This window comes from Lampetra planeri, chromosome 34 (assembly GCF_965212315.1).
Source record: "Lampetra planeri chromosome 34, kcLamPlan1.2.h2, whole genome shotgun sequence".
NCBI classification, from domain to species: Eukaryota; Metazoa; Chordata; class Hyperoartia; order Petromyzontiformes; family Petromyzontidae; genus Lampetra; species Lampetra planeri.
In genome coordinates this window covers 6,396,597-6,417,737 of record NC_136140.1, presented here as the reverse complement: position 1 = coordinate 6,417,737, position 21,141 = coordinate 6,396,597, and the positions used below count along the sequence as shown (strand labels likewise).

At 44.2% G+C, this 21,141-nt stretch overlaps 1 protein-coding gene across 1 annotated transcript in view; it reads right to left on the bottom strand.

Moving 5' to 3' along the window:
• The window catches only part of LOC144730076 (voltage-dependent L-type calcium channel subunit alpha-1D-like), a 209,374-nt gene that overhangs the window by 78,003 nt on the left and 110,230 nt on the right, over window positions 1–21,141 (bottom strand). The window contains exons 9-15 of the mRNA XM_078610602.1: window positions 13,717–13,804; window positions 11,877–11,903; window positions 8,529–8,689; window positions 2,892–3,117; window positions 2,186–2,393; window positions 1,418–1,538; window positions 415–529 (exon numbers count right to left, since the gene is read on the bottom strand). Coding sequence (XP_078466728.1) covers window positions 415–529; window positions 1,418–1,538; window positions 2,186–2,393; window positions 2,892–3,117; window positions 8,529–8,689; window positions 11,877–11,903; window positions 13,717–13,804 — 946 coding nt within the window. The remainder of the gene's footprint in view (window positions 1–414; window positions 530–1,417; window positions 1,539–2,185; window positions 2,394–2,891; window positions 3,118–8,528; window positions 8,690–11,876; window positions 11,904–13,716; window positions 13,805–21,141) is intronic.

Here is a 21,141-nt window from a genome sequence, read left to right as displayed (position 1 = left end):
GTAAACATGTTACTAAACATTGCTTTTTTATTGAATAAATTACATCTTTCAATTACATTTTCTTGTACATTTTGATGTGTTCATCACGATTACGCTATGGATGACCCACATATTCCATTTGCTTTGATAATTGGCCAAATACCAGCTTTCAAAAATATTATAATCGGGCCGAATAGATGCATAAAAACGAATCTAGAATTTCAAATAACAGTTCACTGTTTTAAAACCCTCAGACATCGCCCGCAACCGATAACGATGATCATTAACGAGCGATTGATAATGTTCGCAATGATGATACATGGGTTATTGATAAATGGATGACTGCTAGATGGACGATGACCACATTGATGATTCAATGACAGTACGATTGCCATTTAAAGATGTTGACGTCATTGATGACGACGATGATTCTACCTGGCACTCTTTTTCTTTTCCTTCTCCTCCTCGTCCTCTTTCTGCGCAGTGTTGAGACTTTCAGCGTCGGCCAAGTTGTCCACGGCAATGGCCAAGAACACGTTCAGGAGGATGTCTGTGGCCCAACACCCGCTCAGGATCCAAACCTGCACTTACAACTTGGGAGCTCGGCTCGGCAAAAATTCGGGCGAACGGCAAATTTTTTGCACCGAATTTGGCCCGAAGCCTGCAGCGCTCTCATTCGGCTCGGGTGAGCCCGTGGTGTGACGAGCTAATGACATCTCTGTTGTGAAATAAAACAAAGTGTAAATAAATAATGGCAACCAATGCCCGGTGTATTAGTATTATTTTTCTTTCTATCATATTTTATGTAATGACGCTTTTAGAGCTGAATCATTCGAGTGATGCATTGAACTCATAATGGGAACACTGGCCTCTTTGTATAAGGCTCATTTGTAACAGCGTGTGTTGGACCGCAGTCAGTGCACGGGTTCCTACAACTGTCAAGGTAAAAGCGCAGCCCTGAAATTGCCTGCTAACGTCACTACTGGCAAAAGGGATTTCGCTAGAAAGAGCTCAAGAGGGACCCTATCGTGATGGGTATTGTGGCCTAATGTCTGTGCGCTGGTCAGACGCCTTGAAAGAAGTAGGAGCGCCCACACTTTAACCCACCACGCGCGACCAACCACTCGACTGATTTACACTGAGAGAGGCATGGGGGCATTTAAGAAACTTGCACCATTGTTTAAAATGCCAAACTAGCGGAGATCAAATCGAGCCGGAGACCTCTGAATTTCAAGTTCAGCGTGCTAACCATTGCATCACGGCAGTATCCCCGGCACCTACAAAAAGTGAAATAGGTGACAACAAATAAATAAATCCAGCCAGTGCCCGTATGACGACATTGTCCGTGGGGCTGAAGGTGACCAAGGGAGTTTACACCTCTCATCCGCGCACAGCGGTGCGGGCGGAGGTTCTGCTTTCCGCTCGGCGACGAGGATACAGTTACCGCAGATGAAGAGGATGATGAAGTAGATGCACACAAGCATTCCCGTGGAGGAGGGCCCACCGTACGCCATGATGCCGTCGTACATGACAGCGTTCCAGTCCTCTCCGGTCAGGATCTGGTGGGGGGGGGGGGGTCACACGATGAGTCTCGGTGCAGCCACGATCATTTTCGCCATCATCGCAGTCGTCATGAGCGACGATCTATCCACTGCCTCGCCAAGCTATCGCAAATCTCCTGCGGTCCTGCCATGCAACAATCTACGTAGCTCCCGCACACAGGCTGATTTCCTCGCTCCATCTCCGCATCTGGCGTCCTCTCGCGCATTTTTCTGCCTCCTCCTTTTGGCTGCCACTCCCATTGTTCGTGTCGACCACCGGCTGTCATCTCCACCAGCGACGCGTCCTGCCCAAGTCCACTTAATTCTTCTTAATGGTCAATAAGAAGTCTATAGATTGAGTATGCACGAGCTCTTCCACCTCGTTATTGAGTTGAACTACAGAGAATATCTTCTTTCACTTGTGTATAACAAATAGCACTTTGAAAACATCACACTGTGCGATTTACAAAAAAAAGAGCGAATGTTTTCCGTTATCGCGAACGGAGCACGGGAGGAGCACACGCGTGGGTCACTGCATTGGTTTTCGTAGTCGTGCTGCGTGTTCGTCCGACGTTTCGCTCCATGTACTCGGGCAGAGCTACGTCTGCGCGTGCAAGCTCACTGAGCGATGGAGGCCTGGTCGCAGGCGTCGCTCGAAGCCTGACCTGGAACACGGTGAGCAGAGACTGCGGGAAGTTGTCGAACGTGCTGCGCTTGGTCTGCGTCTCGTCGAAGTTGAACTTGCCCCCGAAGAGCTGCATGCCGAGCAGCGAGAAGATGATGATGAAGAGGAAAAGGAGCAGCAGCAGGGAGGCAATGGATCGCATGGAGTTGAGCAGCGAAGCCACCAGGTTGCTCAGGGCGGCCCAGTACCTGCGGGGTGGAGTGCGAGCATTGTGAACAAAAGCCGTGGACCCAAATACCTCTTTTCCACTGCACATCTGAGCCGAGCCAGCACGAGGCCCTCACGGTGCAGGTGGTTTTTTCCATGAGTTTAGTCACGAGCCACGGTTTACCTCACAACCGTGATGCACTGTCTTCACGCAATGTATGGATCTACCCCCTGGCCAAAGCAGAGCCTGGGGCGCGGTTATCATCAGTTCAACACGTAGGCTTACGCAATTAATATTTTTCACAATAATGGTTTTTCTTTTGGGTTAGATAGCGTAAATATAAATTTGTCGTTAACCCACCGCCACCCGACACATCCAATTAGTAAGGCTTGTCATGTAAACAAACCATGCCCGTTAGTTATTACTTCAACACACCGGTATGTTGGAGCGTAAACCCACAACATTTACAATTGTTGGCCGAAACGCGACGCAACCGCGATAGTTCTCACGCGCGAGCCCCAATCCGCGAGTCGCTCACTTGGTGACTTTGAAGATGCGGAGGAGGCGCACGCAGCGGAGCACGGAGATGCCCAGGGGCGACATGACGCCGAACTCCACGAGGATTGTCTCGATGATGCCGCCGAACACCACGAAGCAGTCGAAGCGGTTGAAGAGCGACACGAAGTAGGCCTGCAGGCCCAGGCTGTACATCTTGGTGAGCATCTCCACGGTGAACATCGCCAGCAGAACCTTGTTGGCGATGTCTGCACACGGGAACACAGCATGTGGGTGGGTGGGTGGGGAGACTGCTGAGAGAGGTCCACATCACGATTCTGACCCTCGCAGGTTCATCCATGAATTGATTCTCCTTTGGCTCATTCGCACCGTAATACGGGGTCGCGCTGATGGTGGATAATAACGGCAATCGCAGACAGCAGCGAAGGGGGAAAGTGTGGAGTGTTTGGGCGGCAGGGTAGCACAGTTGTAACACTTGTGGGTCACAGCAAGAATGCCCTGGGTTTGATTCCTGACTCGAGCACCTTTCTGCTCTCCTCCTGTTCTAGATTCGTTTCTTCCGGGTTCTCCGGTTTCCTCCAATTGCTAAACAAAACCATACAACATGAGGCCTCCTTTGCCAGTACCAAAATATACTAATAGGGGTTTTCCCCTTTTTTCTGGCAACAAAACTGACACCTTTTGCAAAGAATCATGTAAATATTAACCACAATACTTGCATTCAAATGCAAACAAAAAACAATACTCTGATAATGTATGCACTCATTACTCTGATAGTGCGTTGTCTTTGAACTGTGTGCCTTTTGGCTACATCTGATCGAACACCGTATGAGACTAGGCTCGAAGAAAAGCTGTCTCTGGTGTGGACCAATCAGTTTCAAGGACAATGCATACATTATCAGAGAATCGTTTTTTGTTTGCATTTGACTGCAAGTATTGTGGTTAAGGCAGACATGATACCTTGCAAAAAGTGTCAGTTTAGTTGCCAAAAAAGGGAGAAAACCCTATTATTAAAACCACAGAATGCAATGGGTATTGGCTAAAACCGCCCAATACTGAAAATGTACCTGCAAATTACTCAATTGGGATCACACAAAAGCACCAGCAACAACCGCTACTGCGGACATCTTGGAAGGACAACTTCTACAACGTAGGTATGGAGGCTCAGCCAAGCTTTCCTGAGTAGACAAGTGGAATATGATTAATGATTGATTTTGCGAATAAAAGTCTGAGATTTAAGAGGGAGCGGGAGTGAACGGTTTGAATGAGCAGGGGGTGGCAGGAGTTCCAGAAAGTGCTTTCTATTGAGCGCTACAAAACTAAGAACGTACTTTTGATTTAAAGCTTTCGTGACTGCAGGGATTCATATGCTTGGTTCTTCGGTAAAGCCACGTAGAAGGGAAATAATAAAATAATAAAAATATTAAACAATACAAATTCTCGATTTAAAGCTTTCGTGACTGCAGGGATTCATCTTCTTGGTTCTTTCGGTAAAGTCACGTGGAAGAGAAGTAATAAAATAATATAAATAAAACATAATAAAATAAAATAATTCTCACGACGTTTCGGCTACAACGCAAGCAGCCGTCTTCAGGTGAAGAATGAGACACTACCAAGCTAGGAGCTTATATATAAGCTGGGTTGGAGGTGGAAGACCGCCTTAACAGAAAGAATGTGCATATGAAGAGAAATTTAGCATATTCATGGGAAATGCGTAGGAGGTGGGCGGGGGGGTTTCAAAGTCATATTATGCCCATGCATTATGCAGGATCAGCAGCACCAAGGGGGGGGGGGGGGTGCAGGGAGTAGCATTAACAAAGTAAAGGAATGTTAATGATATGTAGCTGCAGTTACCAAACAACCACGTAGAAAACTAAAGTATAAACTACTTAAAAAACTAAACTATAAACTGCATAGCACCATCAGTATACTTACTATACTCTACAATAAGCTGAGTTACTAACAGCAAGTAATACATTACAATTCTACGTCGTAAAAATTATATAATATGCTTCCACCTAAACTTTATTCTCTTACATCACACGAGCATATACCGTACTATATACTGCCATAGATAAACCCAACATTAAATTATATACTGTATTGCTATAAACCATATGATTAAGGTTCCTGTACCTGACACCATCGCAATCATTGAAGACTTGGTTCATCAAGGACTGAATGCTGGGGTACCCCCCCTGGTGAGACACTGCTTAACCAATACATACTTCACCTGGAATGGAACTTTCTACAAGTAAACTGAGGGCACCCCAATGGGCTCCCCCCTATCTCCGGTTGTAGCCAACATCTTCATGGAGAAATTTGAGACGGACGCCATCCAGACTGCCACTCTACGCCCGACCTTATGGAAGAGGTACGTAGACAACACTTTTGTCATCTGGCCACATGGCCGGCCTGCTCTAGACCAATTTCTCGACCACATCAATTCCATACACCCAGCCATCAAATTCACCATGGAAGTCGAAAAAGATGGCAAGCTACCCTTTTTGGATGTCCTAATCAAAAGGAGACCTGATGGTTCAATGAGCCACTCTGTCTACAGGAAAGCCACCCATACGGATGCTTACCTAAAACCGGATTCCCACCATCATCCATCCCAGAAGAATTCCCTCATCAAGACTCTATATCATAGAGCCCAATGCATCTCCGACCATGAACACATTTCCAGTGAACTCAAACACGTACGCCAAGCTCTTAAGGCTAATGGTTACTCCGACTACACAATCCGCAAAGCCATCACTCCAACCATCAAGAAGGATCCTGTTGAGGAGCCTTTCAAGACGATCACCTTACCCTACATTGCTGGGGTCACAAAAAAGATCTCCAAAATCCTGATTAAACACAAGATCCAGGTCCGATTCAACACAGTACATAAAATCCGTGATCTGGTACCGTCTGTAAAAGATGTGGTTCCAGACATACAGTACCCTGGCGTCTACAAACTAAGTTGCCTCTGTGGTAGCAGTTACATTGGGGAAACCAAACGACATGTCTCGGACCGCATCCGTGAACATAAAGCTGACCTGAAACACGGTAGGACAAACACCTCAGCCGTGGCAGATCACTATTACAACTCAGTGGGCTCACATGACATTGACTTCTCCAAGACAGAGGTTCTCTGCAAGCCATCTGGCTATCATGAGAGATTCGTTCATGAGGCGATCCACATATACAAACACAGAGACAATTTTAACCGAGAAGATGGATTCTGGCTTAGCAATCATTGGAAGGACGTAATAAACCATTTCGATACACATTAGGGTGGGTAGAATAATACATAGTGTTATATTAAAATGTATAAGGTATAGGGTGGTTTATAGCAATACAGTATATAATTTAATGTTGGGTTTATCTATGGCAGTATATAGTACGGTATATGCTCGTGTGATGTAAGAGAATAAAGTTTAGATGAAAGCATATTATATAATTTTTACGACGTAGAATTGTAATGTATTACTTGCTGTTAGTAACTCAGCTTATTGTAGAGTATGGTAAGTATACTGATGGTGCTATGCAGTTTATACTTTAGTTTTTTATGTAGTTTATACTTTAGTTTTCTACGTGGTTGTTTAGTAACTGCAGCTTCATATCATTAACATTCCTTTCCTTTGTTAATGCTACTCCTTGCACCCCCCCTTGGTGCTGCTGATCCTGCATATTGCATGGGCATAATATGACTTTGAAACCCCCCCGCCCACCTCCTACGCATTTCCCATGAATATGCTAAATTTCTCTTCATATGCACATTCTTTCTGTTAAGGCGGTCTTCCACCTCCAACCCAGCTTATATATAAGCTCCTAGCTTGGTAGTGTCTCATTATTCACCTGAAGACGGCTGCTTGCGTTGTAGCCGAAACGTCGTGAGAATTATTTTATTTTATTATGTTTTATTTTTATTATTTTATTACTTCCCTTCTACGTGACTTTACCGAAAGAACCAAGACTATAAGAACATACTGTTCATTGCTTTTCTTTTAAGATTTGGATTGGGAATGCATGGAGAGAGGAGGTGTGAAAATGTTGTGAACACATTGTCCTTTTAAAATTGTATTAAAGCGAGGCAACAGCTACCTCCTGAAGAGGATGTTTAACTGTTTGGCAACCCAATATACCGTATTTGTAACATTCTGTGCCTTGCTGCCACGCTAATTTAATTATTGTCACTTGATTCAACAAAGCCTTAATCGCCGATTGATTTGGTGAGTTGTGGTTTATTGATGGGTTTCTTACGTTGAAAGGCACGGCCGAATTAAGTGCCACCATAGTTGATGATGATGGTGATTATTTTTTTATTACGATTCCTGTTTACACAGGAAAGCCTAACTGAGTCTCAAGGCTCCATTTTAGGAGGATCCTGCCAGTTTTTTTGCACGAGTGGGCAATGTTTGCTGGTGTGTAATCCGAATTTAGTCATTTGTGGGCGATTTTTTTCAGCATCAGAACATTTGGTCAATACCAGTTACATCGCACATCCGAATAGCATGGTTGGCTACGTACAGTGCGAAATAAGTTCATATGTTTCGATTTAAAGCTTTCGCGACTGCAGGCATTCATCCTCTTGGTTCTTTCGGTAAAGTCACTTCCCTTCTACGTGACTTTACCGAAAGAACCAAGAGGAAGTTCATATGTATGAGTTTTTTCCGATTGTTTTTAATAGCTGATTATAATGACAGTTATGATGATATTCACATTTTCCTCTGACGGTGTTAAAAATGACAATTGTAAGTTCATTATATAGATCAGGGGTGGGGAACATCCGGCCCGCGGGCCGTATAAGACCCGCGAAATCATTTGGTGTGGCCCTGCCAAGGCAATCGCAGGCGGGACTCGAAATTCAATAAATCTATGAGCAAACCTGGAAAAACAGTTACGAGTAGCAACATCATCAATACGAGCTAACATCACACGCCTCGCTAAAGAGATGCAGTTCCAGCCATCACATTAGGGGTGAGTTAATTAAATGTTTAACTAAATATAACGGGCTAAATTTAAGTTGATAATTTTGCATGGCCCACGAATGATGTTATAAATATACAAATGGCCCTTGGCAGAAAAAAGGTTCCCCACCCCTGATATAGATGATTATGATGATGATAATTAGGAAAGTGATACAACTTTGGATTTATAAAATAAAATAAAATCATGTATGGCTTTGTCAATTAATTGTAGAATTAAAACGTTCCCATGAAATATCAGTTAGGGAGGGCCCATGACCGGCTCATATCACTCACCCACTGATATTAGCCATGGCCGGGAATACAACTCTAGTGGCTAGCATCATGGCGCAATGTGTTAACCACTGCACTACCGATGTCCTCCCGTTGGATTACTCTCCTCCATTAACACCGTCTAAATGCAGCCAAATCTCAAGCGCTGATGATGATAATAGCGACTATGATAATGATGATTATGAAGTCGTAATTTACATGTCATCCACTGGTGATTACAGAGATGGTGACGAGAATACCAATCATCTTGATGATGATTATGAAGTCACGTCTTGAGTAATGTTTATTGTCATCCACTGACAATGATGACGATGATAGCAATGTCAATGACGACCACGAAAAAAGGTCAGTTCATGCCCAACGCCTCGTTGTACGGGCACTCATTTATAATGTGCACTGGCCGCTGTTACCTTGGACCTGCGTGAGCCAGTCAGGCTGGTTGTAGTGCTCAGAGGCGATGGTGAGCGTGTTGAGGAAGACCAGGATGATGACGACCCAGTAGAAGCCAGTGGACTTCACCGTGAGACGTGTCTTCCTTCTGCAGAACCGGTTCCACCTCCGCCACCGCCGGCTGCAATGAGTACGGAGCACCTAGGACTTGCTGTGGTCGACTCAGCAGTACATCATCCCGCTCGGGGTCAATCAAATGAGCACCAAGGGTGGCCTTTCCTGGGCTCGGCTGCGTGTTGAGAATTTCTTCCGTCACACTTTCGCCGCCGCGCACTACTGCGGGCATCGTCTTCGCTTCAATTCCTGAAGATGCCCGCAGGAGCGCGCCGTGGCGAGAGAGCTCGGGAGAAATAAACCCACCGCTCAACCTGTGGCCGAAGCCGGAGGACCGAACTTGGCTTGCGGGCGCCTGCTGTGAGAAGCCCACGTGTTAAAATGATTACCGCCTTGTGGGAAGGTAAAAGTAGGGCCATTCATACTGTGGTGAGGCTGGCCCCGGTCTTAGCAATGTCAAATCTCCACCACTGCCTCAGGACCAACCCCCCACCCTGCCCACCATGCTTGTTAGAATGTTTAATTGTTTATTATTATTTACATCAACAAGGATAATAATTTACAGCTTATTGTTGACACATTTATCAGCATAAAAATGGGCAGCTCTTTGTCAATCCACCGTTGTTGGATGAAGGCCTTTGCATGCCCATGTGGCATAGCAGGTTGTTTTTTTGTCATACCTACACCATGCTGATCAGTGTGGGTTAGTGAAGGGGAAACCCATGACCGATTCAGATGTCACTCGCCACGGATGTTAGCCGTGCCTGGGAATCAATATCAGGCCGGTCGCCGAGTTAATAGCCCAGTAAACTAATCGATGTGCCACGCAACATTGAAGTAACGATGGCTCGTTATTTACACTTATTTACACTGGAAAGCAGCGCTGAGTCTCACGACTCTTGTGCAAGATGATCCTACCCGGTGGTGTTTGGACTTTTGTCCATTATTGAGTATTTTTTACATGTAGAGTGCCCAGAGAAACCCCACGCATAAAATGGAGGATAACGCAGGCATAGACCAGGAACCTACATGCTGTACTGATTCCCACAAGTGCCTTGTTTCACTACAGGAGGGGATTTCATTATATCCTGCCTATGCTCTGCTGATCGCATGTGCGTGCCTGACTCAATTTTATAAGATACTCACCGATTGCTCTAGCCCCAATTAATTACGTCATATCTAGTTCACGGCCACAACGCCTCCCATTCATGTGACAGCATCGTGAAATCACAATTGGTTACGGGTTATGAACATATTGTGCCATCAAAAATCACTAAATATCACAACCTCTTTTTGGGGGGGGGAAGGGTTCACGTAATCAGCCCGACCATTTTTTGCACGAACAATTTCACAGTCTTTGAATAATTTTAGAGGCTTCAAAAACTTGCGAACTTCATTATCTGTTACAGCCTGACCCATGGATACCAGGCTAATATCTGGGCATGCCCGCTGCAAGAGGCGATGGCCGACGGTCAAAAATAATGACTGCAAAAGGATGGAACGCACCCGAGAAGATTCCAACCGTAGGAGACGGAGCTCTGAAATCAATTGACGCGCAGGCGCAAGATGGATTGTTACATCGCCGGATCGTGAGTGATGGCAATGGGAGGCCTTCCTTGAGGTGGTGACGTAGCCCAGTGGTAGCGTGTTCGCCGCTTGTTGCAGAGGTCCAAAGTTTTAATCGGGCAGGCCACTCTGGTTAACACTGTGGGTGTATTAACCATAAATGAAGTGCTGTCTGCTTCATAGTGCATGGTAAAGATCCTGTGACGTAATTCTAAATCAGTAGGCTATTGCGTACTGTAGTCATTGTAAAATAGAATTTAAAAATTGTATTACCTGCAAATTACTTAACCCTTTCCTGTTCCGATGACATACACATATATTTACGCGTATGTCATCGGAAAAAAAACAACTATCGGTACCTATGCTCCCACAAGGCCATGTAGGAGTGCATGTGGCACATTTTGGTGCTAGCTATCATAGAGTGTGGTCGCGTCGCTACGATTCGCTACGACCAGTGCAATGTCTTTAAAAGCAACGGCGCTATGCCTCTAATTAACATTAACGCTGAACCGCTTGGACGTTCCGAGGTTCAGCGGTGAACGAGACACCCACCCTGCAACTTGAAGCCCTCACGGAACGGGAAAAAGTTTATTGGAATTACGTATCCCAAACATCGCTCCCTACTATCAGACTCAGGCCCACTTTCAGGACGATGCTGTCACATTGCACCACACAGGGACAGCTGCCACTGGCGATCCCCTTCAAATGTTTGAGATGAGATGCAAGGCACTGTCATTTGTTGAAGTATTGAAATGCCAAATTAGTGCAACAATTACTATTCATCCAGCAGGGGATTAATCATGCCTAATGATGACTTGCCTATCCAGGTAATCGATCTCAGGGTCACTGGGCGCTCTATGTGGTTGTAAACTATTATCATTCACTCTACAATTCAATCAACCCTTTGTAATAATGATTAAAAAGCTAATAATTGTATTTATTTATTTCACCTTTTATTTAATGATTTTTTTTATTGAATAACTATTTTTTTCTCATCAGATAACGCATTTCAAAGTCGTTTTTATTTTTTATGTAGATGATGTTTTTTTTACAAGTGATATATCAATTGTGCTCTCAGTATCATGTCATGACATTAATCCCCACACTATCAGAGAACAGCTCCGGAAGATGACGTCACATAACTACTTGGGAAGTCACTTTAAAATGCCTCTTCATTCACTCTCAGGGTACACTCCTTCCCTGTGCCACGAAAAGAGTGTTTTCATATCTCAAACTGATTTTGGTAAATAACCAGAGCTGGACTTTCACTAAATAAGGAGAAAACTAACTATATAATGAGTTTTGCTTCTTTAATTATCCCTGATAAAGCTGAGACCATTACCGACTGAAACCCAGATTCAAATCCAATATCTCAGTGTTTTCAGCATTGCGTTCTAATTTACGAGGCACCCAGACACCTATTTTCAAATCTTCCTCATAGCATTTTCAGAGTTTTGCTGTTTTAAATTTTAAAACGGCCTTTCATGAGTTATCGTGACAGACGCTCGCTATGTAAACCTTGGTTGTTGTGATTTTACGCAAATAAAGTAACATGGGAATAAATGAGACACAACAAAACAACACGGCAGAGCGAGCAACATTCCTCTGCTTTCTGGCAATATAGAATCTTATCAACCGCGGTGCTACACACACACATTGATGCATCATAAAAACCAGGTGCAACATACCTGAACTTTGACTTAGAAATTGCTAATCTGCAAGACAAAACAAAATGGAGACAATGGAAAAACAAAATGGCGTCTTAAAAAACCCAACAAACACGCACATAAGACTTTAAAGCAAGACACAATACTTAACAAACATCGCGCATAAAACACTGATGAGTATTAGCGGCTCAGGACGTACTGTGTGACATGTGTTGGACCGCAATCGGGGTGAAATAACAGCGCCTAATCCCATAAAGTATAATCATAAAGTGTGGCGTTTTAATTAGGACAGAATAGTTGTGGTAAGCTTGGGGGGGGGGGTGAAACTAAACTTGACACTCTCGTCTCCATTAATGAGAGCTCATTCATTTGTGGATAAAATGTTGGACATTAATCATCACAACAACAACAAAACCCCCGAGCTAATTAAAGTATTAAAATATTAAACAATAAACATTTAAATTAACTTTCATTAGAAATTTCAAATCTCTATACTCCCGTCCTGACTTTTAGGGAAAAGCAATTCTGTCACAAATTATTTATTTTACAACTACCTTTACCTACCCGTATGTCTGCACCATCTATTAATAACAATACTTTCCCAGTTGAAGGGTTTGGTCTTTTTGGCTTTTACATGTAGGTGTAATATTTTTTGCATGTGGGTGGAAACCAGAGTACCCAAAGAAAACCCGTACATAACACACTATCTCTGCAACTCCACACACACACGTAAATATAATTCTCCGCCAGCCCTTTTAAACATGATGCTCTTCGCATACAAAACAACATGACATCTCTATCAGGGTCAGTTTTTAAAGAACCATTAAACTCACTGCTTGGACACAATGAATATAGGTGCTTTTAAGCCACACATAATACCTCATTTTGAAATATATGCCACTGACTCATGATTAGGTTAATTTTGGATTATAGATCATCGTATAGGTATAATGTAATGTTTTCACTATAATCCTCCACCACCCGACAGAGCCAATCAAATCAAGTTGTCACGTCATGGGCAAATATGATGACTGATTTGGTTTATCAGCAAACCGGAGGAGGAGAAGGAGGAGTGATGTTGAAAAGCGAGCAAGTGACCTCTGGTGCACGTAATAAAATGCAGACATTTACCGCCCACTCTGTCATATGAGTGCAATGTTTGTCACATGATAGTGAATCCGATTTCTTGAATCTCAGAGCTATAATTTATCCATATTAAGAGCAGAACAATTTTTAACAAGAGATTAAAATGTGTTATTAATCTACATGCATCAAATCACATGTGTTTTTGATTCATATATACTGTTTGGAAAGATTTCACATGACTCATGAAACTTCTACTAAAGGCCGCTACATTCATCATAACGTTAAAATATATTCTTTATGAGCATTGTGACACTTAGTTGTGACAATTTATTGAATAAGGAAGAAAAGGTTAATGTTATTTTCAGCGGGTGCCACCGTATGAATTGTGGCTGCCGAGATCACACACGGAATGGGTTCCCTCTGGAAGCGAAAGGTGTGGAGGGCTGCACATGAGCTGCCAACGACCGAATGACCGAATACTATTAGGAGCTGGGGCGTCGCAAGTGAAGAGGCTAGATTGATGACGGCTGGCCACGAACAGATGGCGATGTTTCTGTGTAACGCAACTGGCCATTAAGGTTTTGAACGTGACTGAGTGACAGACCGGTCAGCGCCTGCCACCGCAAACTCTCGGCCGCATCGCTTCCTCTCTCACGCGCGCATTTCCATCTCTCCTCCTCTCCCTTCTCACTCGCTTCTACATCATTCCACAGAAGACTGGATCGCGGAGGCTGAGAGAGAAGAGTAGAACAGCACAACAAAGCGGAGGACTCACGCGAGGCGCACGCAGCAGCAGAGGGACTCGGCCTCGTGCGCTGTGTTCTCCGTGTTGACGGAGTCGGCATCGCTGGCGGGGATGCTCGCTGTGGACACAAAGGAGTGGTGTTTGTTCGTGGGGAATTCTCCACTCGCGCATGCAACGCCACATGGCTCGCCCCGCACACCGCTGCTGAACGAGATCGCCTGGCAATCGTGTGCCGCAATCACAACTTGCTGTCATTCAAATCGGTTTCGTCAGTCGCCTATGCGTACGGAATTCTATTCATCGGATTCAGGGACGTGACCGTAATAGTTTTTGATATAATTGTTTAATTATTCTGTAGCCGATGTTGCCAGTGTGATTTTTTAAGGGAAATACATTGTGTCAATGCAGCTACTTTGTAAATGTTTCCTAAATACAGCTGCCACTGAATTGCCGCTTCTTATTTTGCTACATTTCATTCGTCTATACACCCTCTTAAAACATCGATGATAAACAGCTCACTGCTCTTCGAATGTGCAGTTGTGCAAGGATTTCTTCCCTTGATTATGTGATATGTGTGCCATCCAGTGGCAAGATCTGTATTTAAAAAATTGCACGTGCATCAGGATCGTGCCCCATTTACCACAAAATTTTAACCAAAATTGCGGTGACATAGGTTGCAGAATTATTAAAACGCTTTATTTAATCAAACACTCTTATTTGCAAAGGCTCTAACTTATTTATACAATTCGTCACGTGCATTTAAACATTTTAGCTCAGGCTGTTTGTAAAAGGTTTTCAGAAAATTAGGACAATATGAATAACAAAAAAAACGCAACGCATTTGTCAATAACACTACCTTAAAATGAAAAGCATATTAGAGGCAATGTTTTCCAAAATGTCACCTTATTACGTACTTTAACGACCACACAGTGTTGTTGACGAACGCATTTGAGTTTATTTGGTTTTTTGTGTGTGTGCGTGTGCACCACGGCCAATGCAGGAGCAGCAACATCACCAAATAAGAAGAAAATATATGTTTCTATCTGCAGGCGACAGACAAACGCGAATTCGCTTTTGCTCGCCGAATTGTGCGTCGCCAATTTCTCCGAAAGAATTTGCACCGAGCGTAATTTTGATCTCGTGTTGACCCCCCCTCCCCTCCACCAACGTGCAGCTTAGCAATTCTAGCTATTAAATATTTACTTTGCCGTGGATGAGGAATTATTCAGAAGTGCTCACCAGGCTGGTACACGCGCATTTCTGTCATACATAACACTGACTGAGACATTTACTGATAAAATTTTAAGCAGTCTTAGTTTAACTCAATGATAAATAATCCACCAGTTTGTAAAAACACATAAAACAAGTTAAAGTGGACCACGTATATTTCGATTATAAAATAATTCTACATATTTCGCCGTAACAAAATGTTAAGTTTATGCGAATTTACTGCAGAAATTTCCATAGAAATGTTAAATCTCTCTTTTTGCAAAGATAACTAACACATTTTACACATTAAGCAACAAGCCTTATGCTCAACATAACATTTTCATATTTTTATTTACACTAACATCGAAACAGCAGAATAAAATAAAACCTCACACAATAGAAGAACACACAAAAACAAAATTCAAGCCAATAAGCGTCAATCAAAGGCCATTTGTAAGTATTTTTTGAAAAACTGACAACAGCACACGTCAGAAATGAGAAAGTGATTTAATCACACGTTGGAGAATGGACTTTCCTGCCCCAGAAGAAGATCAAATGTTCTATTCAAACTGCACATGCTGAGTTTGAATGGACAAGGCAACATTTAGCTGTGATCGGAGTATTTATCTCCAAATGAAACTGAAAGGCAGGCAAGCCAATATATAATATCTCTGGATGAAAAGCACCAGGTTCCATTGGAGTGCAAGAGGACAGAAGAGACATGGGACTGGAGACAGAACATAATGATAAACCCTCACAGCAGACAGAGCAAAACACAAACCGCCCTATATATATAAACCACATGCACATACCGTATAAGGATACGCACTGCATACACAGTATGTATGTGTGTACATATATGAGGGCAATGCATGCAAGGACAAAGACAAAGGCCACACAGGAAGATGCGACATCATTACCATGGGTCTCATTGGAGTGGCTAAACCAAGCAAACCTTCCCTTCTTCTTATCGGTCAGATCGGCCAATGTTATCCCTTCAAAGGGATACTCAGGGTTAGTCCATGTGGGGGGAGACAGACACAGGACATCGACAACACGAGGCAACAATCAAGCTCTATCGAAGCGAATCGCTACCGGATACAGCAACGCACGTCGGTTTTTTGAGACCGCAGTATTTGGCACCTTGCCCACCATTTCCCTAAACAGCCGACTCACTTAGAGATGGACTAATCGCTTCGACCAGGAGTGGGGTAACCGCTTCCGTACTCGATGGGCCTCGGTTGCAAAGGGTAAAAGTGGAGCCCCGCAATTGCTTGCTTATTGCCACTGCTGGCGGAGAGGGAGACCTAGTGAGCTCCCTCGAGAAATATTATTGCCTACTCTTCAAAGTTGACCAAACATCTTGGAAGAGGTGGGGGTATCCACATTGTTTTTACTTCGTGACAAAGGACCTGTCAATTCTAGATTTGAAGCTTTCGTGACTGCAAGGATCCATATTCTTAGGTTTTTTCGGTAAAGTCACGTAGGTAAAAAATTAAATTAAATTTAATAAAAGTAAAATAAAAATCACGACGTTTCGGAGGCAACACAAGCTTCCGTCTTCAGGTGGAACCGTCACAGCACGATTGCTGTTAAAGTAGTACGATTGCTGTACATACAGCAATCGTAAACTTCAAGTAAACTTGATAAAGCAATCGTGCTGTGACGGTTCCACCTGAAGACGGAAGCTTGTGTTGCCTCCGAAACGTCGTGATTTTTATTTTACTTTTATTAATTTTAATTTTATTTTTTGCCTACGTGACTTTACCGAAAAAACCTAAGAGTATGACCTGTCAATTGGCTAACTGTGGGTGTACCCATTTACACTTCTGCGTGCGCAGAGGTGGGGTGGGGTTGAAGAGGTCTGCACCACTGTTTCAACTGAAGGCTGAAAAAGATATTCAAAATATCTTGTGCGGGCCATACTTTCAAACACACACCTCAGGCACGTTTGCCGCTGCAAGAGACCCTCCAAGTGGCAGAAGTGACTGCGAGCACTACACCGAGAGTGTTAAAGTAGTCTCTTTTAGTTGCAGTGATGTTTTGAAAAATAATGTGGTGGGCCATTTCGATTTGGCAGGCTTCATGTGGCCACGGGCTTATTTAAAATGAGCCACGGACCTTATTCGGCCTCCTAGCAGTAGGTTCCCCACCCCTGGTTTCGGCTAATGGCCGACGTTGATAAATGCCAAATTCCACTGGCTTACACTGGGAACTGCTGGAAGTTTGAGCAGTTAATAAACATTTTCACAGCAGATGGCCAGTCACTTTGCCACGCAGCTGTTGATGGGAACGTTAATAAGTGTGGCTGGCCCGCTGGAAATTCGTATGCGCTGCTTTCAGCCAGTGTTTTTGCTTTGTTTCTAAAGGTAGGGCTCAATGTGATGTCTTAGAATTTTAGGAAAATTGGTTTTGTTTGCCAAATACTCTTTCGATGGTCCTGGAAACACTGACAACCGGTGGTGACACGTAGGGTCATTCACGTAGGGTCATTCAAGGCAGCGCGCAACATGAACCACAAATCAAACCGGGGCTACACGCCGCACCACACACAACGCACACCGTGACATCCACAACACAGATGAGAACGATGAAAAACCAAAAATAAAGCACAACGGACGCTGCAATATAAGATCACCAGAACTGAATGATTGGGCAATGTTTTTCCTTATTCATTTTGAAGAATCGTTATTCAAGTATATTTCATTCTTGAAATGAGGCATCAGCAGGATTTTCTATTAATCAATGAAGTCAGTATTTAGTGCCCATCTGCAATAATTACTGTCACAATCATCGTCATCAGCCATGACCAATCCACTGCTGTATGAAGGCCTCCCTAGGCACGTCCGCCTCCTGCAATCCTACGATGTACTAAAGACAAAGATCCCCCCCCCGTGTAGCCTTTACACACTGTTGGGGCAAGTGCTGTTAGCGAGCACTTATGAAGGCCGGCACTGCACACGAGATGGTGAGTAAGCCAACTCTACGCCCGGCCGCCTTTGTCTCCCATAATAGCGACGTTTACTCATCCCACTAGGTACTTTTTTGAGGCCTAGTCGACCTAGGGGAGGCCCAGTACCGGCTCCTTCGCCGATGTCATCGCTGCGGCTCCTTGGCGGCCACTGTTATAATTGTCTCGTGGCGCCTGCTGCGAAGTTGACCGGCTGATTTAGCACAAAATGTACCAGCGGTTGGTCACTTTCACGAAGAGGCGCGGTGCCCTTTAGATAATTATAATAACAAAAATATGTCAGACCCCGCAAATTTAAATCCGTGACCAAATCTCGCCATTTCTCCACCCTCTTCTTCTGCCACGCGCTCACTCGTTAATTGGCAAACTTTGAAAGGGGGTGGTTGGTGGGTGGGTGGGGTCTGGTGTCGAAGCAGTGGACCGTGTCACCCACCCACGCCACCATCCCCACAGTCCTTCAGGTATCTGGTGCAAGCTGGCCAATAAACGAGCGTGCAGCGCTGCGCTCCTGAGTGATTTTCCACTTAAGAGCTCCACTGGCCCGCTGCCAGTCTCGACGGGGCCGAGGGTGGTGGTCACGTGCCGCGGGCCGCGCGTGGCCGTTGGAGCGAGTTAAGTGGCTCGATCCACGCGCTTGGAGGCTGCGGGCCCGCGCGTGAACTGTCGCCCGTACGGGTGCGCGCGCGCGTGCGCGTGCACGCGGTACGGAGGTGGGGATTGTCGGTATTGAGACGAAGGCGTGCGCGACTACTATGGGGCCGTCCATAAATGACGTCACGCGATTTTGTAGGATTTTTTACTCCCCCCCACCGTCCATCGTCACACGGCGTCACAAAAAGTCAGACCCCCCCCCTCAAATATGACGTCACAAAGCTCTGCCCCTTCCCCCCCCCCCCAAAACCATATTTCCATTTTGAAAATAAAAGATGCTTCAAATCGCTTTAAACTATTGTCATTGTAGTGCGTATTTAATGTGGCGCTGCACTCTGATGTTGAAGGAGAAAACATTTATTAAAAAGTCGATTTAATTAAGTAAAACGTGTTGTCTATATTTATTTAAAGTTGCGCATTTTGATGTGACGTCACATTTCTCACCCCCCCCCCCCGTCACACATCGTCACAAATGTCTGACCCCCCCCCCCCCCGCTAGGTGCGTGACGTCATTTATGGACGGCCCCTCATCCCACCACATGCAACCTGTTAACCAACTAACTGGTGCACCAATTTATTTTATTCTGGAGAAAACAATGAACACGACTGGGTAGGTGTGCCCATCTGTTGCGTTGTATAGCAGCTGCCTGTTGTTTCAAGCCACTGGTGCATTAACTCAATTTCCTGAAGAAGAAGAAGACGCAGCAGCAGCAGCCCCTGGCGGGCGGAGCGAAACGTCGAGCATCGTGCAGAACAAACACGCGGGGTCAATGCGAAAACCGCGTGATAATAACTATAATCGGAGAGGCTACAACAACAAATGTGTGAAACGTATAGAACGCCATGTCCTCCCCGCACCCCCATCGCAAGTCACTGGAAGTGAAGTTACTGCATTTTCACGCTGATAAATGTTTGATTGAACGCGCTCCGCTGCTAACCATCAAAGAACCGAACATGCAGACACTCTGGCTTTAGAAGCCAGCGTGGGAAACAATGTCCATGTGTGCAGGGCAGATTCATCACTCAGAGGCCCTCCGCAAACGACATCTACGATTGAATTGTATTCACTTAAAAACTGTGACCCACAATGTAACTTTGAGCGGCGACTGTTAATTGTTGCAGAGGTGCGCGGTTCAAATCCACTGGCCGCCCTGGTTATTACTTGCGCGTGTGTATCAGCAATGAGAATACGTGTGGTCTGCTAAAGAACTTCCGTGGCAAAGTTTTTCAAGAGCAGGCCCTTGCGTGCCGGCGTCAGGGTACAACTTTGCCAAGATTCTGTCCGACTTATTTCTAAGTGCAGTCTGTTCTCCTCCAACGCGTGTTTTCATGACGTGAATTGGATATAGCACGGTGAATGTAGGAGAGAACACGTTTTTTATAACACAGATGGGAATTGGATATAACGCGATTGAATGAACACAACTACGTCGTGCGAGGAGGAATAAGCGGTTGTAGGGCTGCCTAAGGGTAGCATCGCACAAGGCGGGATGCTGCTGGATGCTTCTAGATGCTAGTAATATGTTTTTACCCTTTCAACTGGTACAAAAACTGACACCTTTATACAAGGCATCATGTTTGCAATAACCACAACACAAGCAGTCAAAATGCAAACAAAAAGAAACAACTCTGATGATGATAATGATATGCACTGTCCTTGAAGTTGATTGGTCCACACCCGAGACAGCTTTTCTTAGAGCCTAGTCTCCATTGGTGTTGGACCAGATGACGCCAAAAGGCGTACTAGATGCTACCCACGCACCTTTGTTCAGCCTGCATACGCATTGCATCTGTTATATTATTTATTCTAACGAGATTTTCCAAAACGCGGTGTTCTTCAGGAACGCAACGACCACGTTTTAGAACAGACTGGAGTTTTTAAACTAGACTTATAATTATTTACCCCCCACTCCCCTCTTACATTCCTGTCTTAATTTGCTTCATGAATCACCTTTTTTTTTAACCAAAATTGTATGGTGGGTTGCAGCATCGTTAACCTCGAGTGATTGCAGGGATCACACTAACTACTTACATGCAGTATATACAAATACACCATTGATAATGTTACTATGCATGGTTTAATGCATGCAACTTGGCCATAAGAATCGCTATTTATTAATCGATACGCAAATAAGTTTAATAAAAGACGCAAGCATTCATATAATATGAACAATGTAAGAAGGTTACACATATTCTTAGGTTTTTTTCGGTAAAGTCACGTAGGTAAAAAAATAAAATTAAAATTAATAAAAGTAAAATAAAATAAAAAATCACGACGTTTCGGAGGCAACACAAGCTTCCGTCTTCAGGTGGAACCATCACAGCACGCTTGCTGTATCTCACTTACTTGATACAGCAAGCGTGCTGTGACAGTTCCACCTGAAGACGGAAGCTTGTGTTGCCTCCGAAACGTCGTGATTTTTTTATTTAATTTTTATTTTACTTTTATTAATTTTAATTGTATTTTTTTACCTACGTGACTTTACCTAAAAAACCTAAGAATATGAATCCTTGCAGTCACGAAAGCTTCAAATCTAGAATTAAGGTTACACAATCAGTCAATATATTTGATCCCCGCCTGCTGAATTCTGACCAATGCTTTTCAAGAAATGTTTTACGTTTGA